The sequence below is a fragment of the Thamnophis elegans genome, chromosome Z (assembly GCF_009769535.1).
Source record: "Thamnophis elegans isolate rThaEle1 chromosome Z, rThaEle1.pri, whole genome shotgun sequence".
Classification (NCBI taxonomy): domain Eukaryota; kingdom Metazoa; phylum Chordata; class Lepidosauria; order Squamata; family Colubridae; genus Thamnophis; species Thamnophis elegans.
Genome location: NC_045558.1, coordinates 137,314,475 through 137,325,156, shown reverse-complemented (window position 1 = coordinate 137,325,156; position 10,682 = coordinate 137,314,475). Strand labels below are relative to the sequence as shown.

Sequence of the window (10,682 nt, the reverse complement as noted above, 5' to 3'; positions counted from 1 at the left end):
TAGTGATACTTTGATAAATTTATGTTTTTAAAATGGAAATATACTTCTTCCTGTATTTATGTAATACTTTAGGAATTCATGTAATGCCTCTGCAAACATGGGATATCATTTCATGTTCATGAAATCTGATAAAACCTAACAGGGAATAAGAAACTTAGACAACCAAAATCAAGTTCAATGCACGTGATGAAAAGGAAAAAGCATCAGGTTAAAGAATCTTGGGAAATGGAGAAGAAGTATGAGCACAGATTTTGAAATGGGCAAAAATAATAAATCTAAATAATCATAAACATCTTGAACAAATCTTTCTTTGACAGAAATGCCCTTCTCCCCTATCACTTATATGTTAAATATAGGTATTAGTCATTCTAGTAATATTTTCAGCAATTCTTCGGAGCCAGAAATTAATTTCTCTTTATGAGTTGCTCCCTGTGGTTGAGGTCGGGACGGAAAACAATGATGTAGCATTTTGGGAGGAATATGCATCCTAATAATGCAGCGCTGGAGACCAAAATGGAGAAGACCTCCACAGCTACCATGGCTTTGCCTTTTGTGCTCAGATAGGCTGGAAAGAAGGAGAGCCACACACTGCAAAAGGCCAACATGCTGAAGGTGATGAACTTGGCTTCGTTAAAGGTGTCAGGTAATTTACGGGCAAGGAAAGCCACAATAAAGCTGGCGATGGCCAAGATACCCATGTAGCCCAAGACACAGTAGAAGAAGAAAGCTGACCCCTCATTGCACTGTGAAATCATTTCTTGGGGCTGTGAACGCATGTCCAACTCCGGGAATGGGGGAAATGTCGACAACCAAACAATACAAATACATACTTGGAAGAAAGAGCATGAGAGTACAATAGAAAAGGCCAATCTTTTCCCCACCCATTTCCTCATCTGAGATCCAGGTTTAGTGGCCATGAAAGCAACAACTACAGTTGTGGTTTTGGCCAGTACACTAGAAATGGCCACCGAGAAGGTGATGCCAAACATTGATTGTTGGAGAAGGCAGGTCACTTTTCCAGGCTGGCTGAGGAAGAGCAAAGAGGAGAGAAAACAGAGCAGAAGAGAGACAAGGAGGGTGTAGGTGAGGGACCTGTTGTTGGCTTTGACAATGGGAGTATCTTTGTTCTTAATAAAAATTCCAAGAATCCAAGAGGTCGAGAAGAAGAAACCAAGAGCTCCTGAGGCTGAACCAATTCCTAAGGGTTCTTCAAAAGTTAGGAAAACCAGCAGTTTCAGTTTACATCCATTCTTTTCTTTATTTGGATAATGATCTTCTGAACATTCAAAACAGTCATCCATATCTGGAAGGAAAATCAAGGATATTTTTTCATTAAGGCATTGCATATTACTGAAAATTATCTTATTAATTTTATTCATCGAAATAGTTTGTTAAAGTTTGCTTGAGTCTAATGAAAAATGGTAGATTTTCTACCCTACCATTTTGATTTGAAATCTTCCCTTCTGGACATGGAACACAGTCATAGCAGCAGAACTGATTCCCCTCAATCCCTTTCTTCCAGGATCCAGGGAAACAAGGGTCATTGCATCGAGAAAGTGGAAGAACCTGATGATAAAGATAAAATATTTTGAAATTGGAGATATTTAAAGCAGTTTGTAATTTATCTCCTTTATGGAAGAGAATTACTTTTGACTTCCCAAAGGCTTCTTATTTGATCAGTAAATAAAATCATGACATGTTGACAATCTTTTGTAAATGCAAATCAACCATGCAAACAATGCTTTTACACTGCAATATCATTTTTTTTCAATTCAATGAGTGCTTGATCTTCAACAGCATTTGAAAAGAATATGCCTTCGTTTCTTTTAAAAATGAGAAATCAGATTTTGAAAGAGACTAGGCTGAAAATGGAATCATCATGGATTAAGGCATGGTTGATTCACTAATTAGGTACCTGGTTAAAAGCTAGATTCCAAACAATCACATTTTCATCAACCCATAATTCCTTCCCTTTTGGAGCCTTTAGATCCAGCTTTCCAACTCTAACTCTCTGAAAGGATCTATTTGGAAAAGTGATCAAGTTGGTGATGTCGAATCCACCAGTTGCTTCCCCTTTCTCATTCAGAAACACTCTCTCCCCAGCTGAATTGTTAAAAGAAATGCCTTGAAGAAATGAATGGAGCTAATTGAAAGGGAATAAAAGAGAGAGGGAATTAAAAGCAACGTAATAGAGAAGACAAAAAGATATCCATGTTACATTCACTCATTCTGCCCTATCCAATAACTATTATTAAATACCTAAACTTAGAAATTTTATAATCAATATTAAATGGAAATATATATGTCAACTCTTTGATTTATTTGATATTATTTTAAGGAAATATAACAATGCAGAGAATCGGAAAGAAAATAGCCTTTTGGAATTATATCACTTTATCCATTTACTAACAAAAACTAATTCAAGATAGATAATGTATAATATTTACTCATTGGTACAAAGCTGTTTGAGAGTCTGAGGTCTGGTTAATTTCCAGATTTTAGAATTTGAGACAGAAACTTTCTTTAATAGATAAATGAGAGTTAGAATCTGATAGAGACTGTTGCAAATATAAGGTTGTTTCATATTATGCATGCTACATTTAAAAAGGGCCTACTATGCCTCTAAATATCCCAAAGAGACAGAAAACTAAGTTAGTCACTTAGCTGGAGAATTGATTACTTTTTGAAGAGATAACAAAAAGTAATATAAATTATCCTTTTAACTATTATTGTTCAAGTTATGCTGGTTTATTAAATATTTTTTATCATTTGTGGTATCTATTTTATACTGAACTACATAACACAGATGCAAGATACCTTGAATGTTTTCTAGTAATAAGCCAACTCAATGAGAAAATCCTACAACATTTCAAACAAATGGCTGTCTAATAAACAGCTTGTGACCAAAAAAAGCTTCTTCCAATATGTTAAATACAAGAAAAAAGGCAAGGAAACAATTGCTCCATTGCTGGGAGAAAGTGTCAAGAAGGTACAATCAAGAGGGAGTAAGCAAAACTACTCAATTTGGGGTTTTTTTGCCACTGTCTTTACACAAAGAGAAACAACAATCCAACCTATCAAAAACAACCCCACAAAAAACAGATTAGGAACACAAGTTAAAATAGGGAAGAAAATGGTATGTGAGCACCTGTCTACCCTAACTGAGTTCAAATCACCAGGACTGGATCGATTACACCAGAAGGTTCTGAAGGGACTGGCAGAGGAGATAGCAGAACCACTGAACAAAGATCCTAGAGCACCATGGAACAGCCAGAGGACTGGAAAAGCGCTGATTTAGTACCTATCTTCAAAAAAGGAAAAATATAGATCCAGGAAACCACAGACCTATCAGCCTGACTTCAATATTCAAGGAAGATTCTGGAAAAGATAATCAAGCAATGAATCAGCAAAAACTAGAAGCCCACAAAGAAAAAACCAAAAACCAACATGGTTTTGTCAAAAAGAGATCATGCCAGACTAATCTTGTTTCATTCTTTGGCAAAGTGACAAAATTAGTTGATATACTTGGACTTCGGTAAGGCATTTGATGAAGTAGCCCATAACCTACTACTAGATAAAGTAGAAAAATGTGGGTTAGACAGCAACACCATCAGATGGATTCATAACTGACTGACCAGTCAGTTCACCCAATGTGTAGTCGTCAATGGAATTTCATCTACATGAAGGAAAGTATGCAGTCGGTTACCCTAAGGCTCTGTTTTAGGCCCAGTACTCTTCAACATTTTCATCAATGACTTGGAGGGGGGAACAGATATGGAACTCATCAAATTTGCAGATGACACCAAACTGGCAGGAATAGCCAACACTCAAGAAGATTGGCTCCAGATACTGAAAGATCTTGACAGACTTGAACATTGGGCGCTATCTAATAAAATGAAATTCAACGGTTAAAAAAGTAAGGTTCTATATTTAGGCATGAAAAAAAAATACAGCTACTGTATATGTGGCACCTTGCTCAATAGTAGCAATTGTAAGAGGGATTTTGGAGTCCTGGTGGACAACCATTTAAATATGAGCCAGCAGTGTGCAGCAACTGCCAAAAAAATCCAACCCAGTTCTAGGCTGCATAAACAGTGGGATTAAATCAGGACCACTTGAACAGTTAATACCACTTTAAATTGCCTTCGTAACGCCACACATGGAATACTGCATTCATATTTGGCTGCCACAATGTAAAAAAAAAGATGCTGAGACTCTAGAAAGAGTGCAGAGAATAACAATAAAGATGATTAGGGGACTAGAAACTAAAATATATGAAGAACACTTGTAGGAATTGGGTAGATAAGAGATTAGATAATCATTTGTCTGAAGTGGTGTAGGGTTTCCTTTCTAAGCAGTGGGTTGGACTAGAAAAACTCCAAGGTCCCTTTCAACTCTATTATTCTATTCCATTCTATTCTAATCTATTGTATTTGCATTGTAAATATCTGCTATTATGGAGCACCCAGAATTTCTGAAAGCAATTTTTCCTCAACTAATTACTGTCAAGAAAGGGTTCTATTTCTATTTTTTTCCACCCATGCAAAATATATTAAGAGTTTCCACAATGGGTTCCAAAGGTAATTCTATTTCAAACTGCTGATTGAAATAAAAGAAGCCTCCAGTGCAAATGGAATACCTGCCAAGGCTGTAGCTGTGGAAGATCAGGGATTTTCCTCATCATGGTTTTCCTCCTCTTGAACCTCAACATGTCTAGAGCCTGCAAAGCATGAGCCGCAGCATAAACAGCATTGTAGACGCTGTAGCTTTGGCCAGTCATTTCCATTTCAAACAGAGGTGCTGGAAGGTCCTCCAGCTTCATCTCCTCAGTGCATCTCCTACTGTGTATTTCTTGTAACTCTGACTTTGGAAATGAACAGTCAAATGACTGTTCCCAATTATCCTGTCGAAACCCATCTCTGGAGTCTGAAAGAGGATTAATTGTCTGAAGAAATTCCCTGAAACCTGCAACAGCTGTTGAATGAATGGTGAAGGAAAGAGCCCCATGGAACATCTTGAGATCCGAATTGATTGTAACGCCTGATAGTACAAAATCAATCATTGCAGTCACGATCCACACCTTCCCAATTAAGGCAGTTTCCATTCTTTCAGGATCTGATATAAATATAACAAATCCTAGCCATATAATTACACAGGATGGTCCATAGACAAGAAATGCATTAGAATTGCTATTCAACATATTAATTGAAGTAGTGAAAATTTGTAGATAGGTTTCTTCCACGTTTTCAAAGTGTATTGTTGGATCAAGCCTTTCTATGAATTCTGAACATATTCCATTCTGTGAAAGTAAGGGCTGCATTTTCTGTAAGAATTTTTCTCCATTGTTATTACGAACAGAAAATATCCCAATCCATGTCCACCTGAAATGGTGAAGGAGTTGGATGATCCCAATGTACTGCTGGTCCTCTTTGGGGACCATGAAATAAAGTGAAGAGGGCTTACTGGTCTGAAATTCCTCCTGAGGTAATGCGACACAAGTCAGCTAAAAGAAAGTCCAGTTGAATTCTGATGAGACTTTTGTTCAAATTTATTTTTTCAATTTGTTTTCATTTAAAATATATCCAAGGAAAATTGTTGTCCTAGCATTTCCTGAAGAATATAGACACAATTTTGGGGAAAATATTTCAATCATATGCACTAGATCAGGGGTGACAATCTCAAGGCCCAGTGGCTGGATAGAGCCTGGGGAATTCTTAGATCTGGCCCACAGGGCTTCCCTGGAAACAGTGAAGGACTAGCCCCTAGTGCCTCGGCCTGGCCCTCCCAACCTCCATTGTAGCTTTCAGCGTGCTGGAGGATGTTCTCGCAGCCGAAAATAGAGCTCGCGAGAGCCCCCTGTGCCCCTCTGGTCGGACCTAAGTGTAGTACATAAAATTATCTGCTACAATGTCCCACTTGTCAATGACTAATTCAGCTTCAAACACAAAAACACATGAGCACACAATAGATGCAAACTTAAGGTAAAATGCTCCAAACTCAATTTCAGAAAATATGACAACAGAACTGTCCATGCCTGGAATGCACTAGTGACTCTGTGGTTTATTCGCGAAATCCCCAAAGCTTTAACCTTAGACTGTCTACTATCAACCTCTCCCCTTTCCTAAGAGGTCTGAAAGGATCCTGCATAAAGGCACCAGTGAGCCTACTGTCCGTGTCCCAATGATCCTTTTTTATTTGTATCCATTTCATGTATTATAATCCTGTTTATACTTACATATGTTATCTAATACACACTTCACAAAATAAATAAAATAAAAAATAAAATCAATTATTTTAGCAAACAAATTCAAATATTCAAATAATAGCTATTCCTGATATTCACTTTGTGTAACTGGCATGGTAGTTTCAAATAACAATGCTAAATATTTGACATTAAGCCATGCAGAACATTCCAACACTTATTAACGCAAACCTAAGCCTAATTTTTTATGTGTATAAATTATTCCATAACAACAATAAGATTATGAATTTTCTTCTAAACCCCTTTCGAACGTACTTGTGGAATCTTTAAGAATCCTATAATTTCAGATATATAAGATGATGTGGCAAAATCCAGTCCCCCAATGATAGCCTTGAGATTCTTCTGGCTATCACATTTGTAGTTTGGGACAAATTCCTGGTATTTAAAAAGCAGGTCCAGAATGGTACGATAGGTCATCCTTGGGTTGTTGTAACTATCATAGATATGGAACCCGAGAGTGACATTGGGTAAGATCTGGGAGTCCTCATTGATCTCCTTCACAGCAAAGGCCAAGGCAAGGATGTGCTGGTAGAATTTCATTATTATACTGCAAAAGATTTAAATATCTCATTGGAAAAAGAAATTTATTATTCTCATAAGCAAGGTTGCATCATTTTTGTATGAATAACTAACATTTCTTTCTCTGATGAAAGTATAAAAGTAATGTGTTTTCTAACATGCTGAATAATTTGTACAACAGCATATGTACAACAAAATCAATTCCATCATATATCAGTCATTTATTGTATATATTTTGTTAAGAATCATGATACAGATTTAAAACAAATATTACAAATTCATTTGAAAGATGTTTTCCACTGAAACTTTATACATTATATTACAAGTTCTTTAAAATCAAGTAAAAAACCAAAAAGTGTACTCTCTCATAACTAGAAGGACAAGATATAACCCCTATATTGATACTCTCATAAGAAAATTATAGGAAACAGATTAAGATTAGGAAAAGAGGAAAAAATCCTTACAATGGTATGTCATAAGGAGTTATAGAAGGATATTCCTTAAAATCAATACCAAAAAGGTTGTAATAGATGTGGGACGTCATCCCTCCAATCACAAGGTCACCAGGTTGGTACCACTCATGAGGAATAAGGAAAGCATCACTTGCAGGGCAGCTCAGCGTCCCAATTTTCTTCATCAAGAATACTAGGAGCAGCAACATCCAAACTCTTGAAAATGTCTCTGTCTTTCGTCATGATTCCTTCAAATTTATATCTGAGAGTGCACCTAATCAGAAAACCTATCATTGTCTATTAGGATGCCCTTGAGATTGCCAATTCATTTCCTGAATTGCATCAGGATTTGAGCATGTATTGTGACAGAGGAGAATAAATGGGAGGAAACCTGTAGGAAGGACTCTGAAACAAAGCTGTGCCAATCCCCCTGGGGTTCAAAATGCATTGATTGTTCCTGAATTGAAATATCCTCCTGTTCAGTCTTTGACTTTTTGCCTTGTTCAGAAAATATGGTGGTTTCTGTAGGAGATAATTACTTTATTGTTGATAAGAGAAAAGATAGATGATGTTTAAATGCTTTTTCAAATGCACAATTGCTAATTAAATGTACAGAGGGGAATTTGCTATACCAAATACACCTGACTTTTGGAATTTATATTCTGTTTTACAATAAATAAAAGGTGCAGTTCAGTCTCCTTTGCATATCATTAAGTTACCTACCAGTGGTGGGATTCAAATTATTTTACTACCGATTCTATGGGCATGGCTTGTTGCGCATGGCTTGGTGGGTGTAGCAGGGGAAGGACACTGAAAAATTTCTATTCCCACACAGGGCCTGTCAGAAATAGTATTTACCGATTCGCAAACAACTCAAAGTTTCTGCTACCGTTTCATCATAAACTGCATAATATCACGTCCAATACCTAAATATTTTGCCAGTCCCTCAAATAATTATTTCCATGGTTTCCTCCCAGATCCCCCTAGATGGGAAGTGATGCCTCTTTTTTTCCCACAATGGTAGGTTGGGCGACATTTTTACTTATGATAGCCATGAGGAAGTAGCATTTTCCTTAGCATTCCCCAAATTTAAATTTTCAGTTGCTTAACAATATACTTAAGAACTGGGAGAAGATTATGAAATAGGGTTCAAGCAAATGGTGAAAGCAGTGGCAGAGGAAACTGCTGGAGGGGCTTTAGTGGTTAAGTATTTAAACTGTTACAGCATTTAAGAACAGTTTTAGAAATCATCCCTAATACTTGCTGAGTTCTTGGTAGCATCCTTCCTTTGGCATCTTTATCTGTCCCTCAGTTTAATATTCCCTATTTCAAAAAGAGGCAATGTCTGTGCTTCTGTGAAAAGAAATTAAGGTGATTCGTAGTACATCCAAGGCTTGGTTAAATACACATGTTGTAGTCAATTCTGGAACATATGAGGAAGCCAGTCATGTAACACGTGCAAGAGCAAAATTCCAGGAAGACCAAATTTTCACCTGGTTCCCTAAACGTGACTAATCTTATGCGGAGCTAAAGTACCAATGAAAATGCAAAATTTGGAGAGGAATCCCAACAGGGGAAGGAAGCCATCTTGTGTAATACCATATCTATTCCCAAAGTATGATTGTGGGCTCAAAAGTTCAACTTCCAAGTGAATGATGCTGATATATAATGAGTTTTTGAGAATTTCCTCAGAGATTCAGATGGAACTGTGAGAAAGCTGTGGAAACATTATTTTTTATGAGATTCATTAGGGCTGTTCAGTGAATTATCAGCTATCAAGGAGGAAGGGAGGGAGGAACAAAGGAAGGGAGGGAAGGAGAGAAGGAAGAATCCTCTAAAAACAATACTGAACCTTGCAAGAACTCTTGGGGATCATGCTAAGACCAGGTGACTTCAAAGAAAATTTGATCTTGCCAACCATTTCTCCATCATGTCAGAACTAATCCCTTCATGGTTCAACCATCCTGCCAGAACCAATTAATTTTCCTCTATGAGAAGCAATATTTCGTCTTCTTCAAAAAAAAAAACCCAGTCCAGTTGCTTTTTAAAAAAGCATCTTTGTGGCTAATGTGACTCCTCTGCCACAGAAACTGTAGCACTAGAGCTTCCAGCTGTGCAAGGGATACTTTCCAGGTTCCTCCTAATAAGCTCAAGCAAATCAGAACTCCAAGGTTGGAATCTTCCTCAATATTCCTAAATATTCCCCAGGGTTTCTGCATAAGTAAAATAGAAAATGATTCTCTCCCCAAGTCTAACTGCTCACATTTTCCAATTAAATTATTTGGCGGGCTACTTAAGTACTCCTATTCTTCTTATTCTGACATGTATGGAGATAACCTTGGTTCCAAAGAGAAAGATTGGGGCTTTGTCTAGCAATGCATTCCAACTTCTCTCCCCCCCCCCCGAACATCTCCATTTTATATGGCAACTGAGAAATGAGAAATGGCTCCTGCCAGGTTTGGTTTGAAATTGGGAGATATTGGATGCACCAAATTCTGCAGCTTTTGCATTAGTTGGAACATTGTCAAAAGGAATAGATTTCATAAATTGTGGAGCATAACATCCACTGTTGTATGGTCAGCTGCTGTTTCTGCTTCTGCTTTTACATCATATGGCATTCTGATGTTGGATTGGATTTGGATTGGATTTATTGGATTTCTATGCCGCCCTATTCCCAGAGGGACTCAGGGCGGCTCACAAACCAAAGTAAGGGGGGGATACAAACAGGAAGAAACAACAGACAAACAACTAAAACAGTTTAAAAACAATCAACAACCACACAAATTCGAGTGGGGACGGGAACTCGTCAGCCGCAGGCCTCTCGGAACAGCCAGGTTTTAAGGGCTTTGCGGAATGTTTTCCATTGTTCCCCAGAAAACAATTTTAGAGTGGAGATTAATATCAGACAGGAAACAAAACAGCTCCACACCAAGGTTCAAATAATCTAATTTATTGCTTAAAGTCTTTGCAGAGGAATATACTCAAATAATGATCATCCTTTTCCAAAATGCAGTTAAGCTTACAAGATGTTAGGCCTGCAGTTATATCCCTTTTTGGATCTTTGGCCTGCCACACTCTCTCTTATTTCATTATGCTGTTTCATTCATGTAGTAATTTGGAGGGGGGAATAGAAAGGAATAGAATTGTGGAAGGTGTTGTGGTCATTCTTTTCTAGAAGCCCAATGTCATCTTTGGTCTCTGCACCTGACAGGAACCAGCTGTGTGGAGATTCCAGCGTGGAAGAAAAAGATTGGACCATGTGATGGATTTTTGGGTATGGGGACAAGATCATGAACTCTTCAACTGGGTAGAAATCCGATGTAACTTCAAGAATTGGGATTCCACAGAGGTGCTAAGATGTCTGATTTATTAAATTGGGAGTTTAAGGATTGTTTTGTCTTGGACTCTGATTTAATTCTGCATTATACTTGGAACGATGACACAAGAAT

At 37.5% G+C, this 10,682-nt stretch overlaps 1 protein-coding gene across 1 annotated transcript; it reads right to left on the bottom strand.

Moving 5' to 3' along the window:
• Positions 1-404: 404 nt before the first annotated feature.
• LOC116522006 (vomeronasal type-2 receptor 26-like) lies at positions 405-7,476 on the bottom strand. The gene is made up of 5 exons (XM_032236594.1): positions 7,385-7,476; positions 6,518-6,809; positions 4,640-5,503; positions 1,440-1,566; positions 405-1,303 (listed from the first exon to the last, which is right to left on the bottom strand). Exons 1-5 carry the CDS (start codon positions 7,474-7,476, stop codon positions 405-407), a joined length of 2,274 nt encoding a protein of 757 aa, XP_032092485.1.
• Positions 7,477-10,682: the final 3,206 nt, after the last annotated feature.

Coding starts and splice junctions, on each gene's coding strand:
- LOC116522006 (XM_032236594.1), bottom strand. CDS start 7,476: ATGACGAAAGACAGAGACATTTTCAAGAGTTTGGATGTTGCTGCTCCT. Junction 6,810..7,384: donor GACGCTGAGCTGCCCTGCAA/GTGATGCTTTCC, acceptor AATCTTTTGCAG/TATAATAATGAAATTCTACC. Junction 1,567..4,639: donor CACAGCTACAGCCTTGGCAG/GTATTCCATTTG, acceptor CTTTATCATCAG/GTTCTTCCACTTTCTCGATG.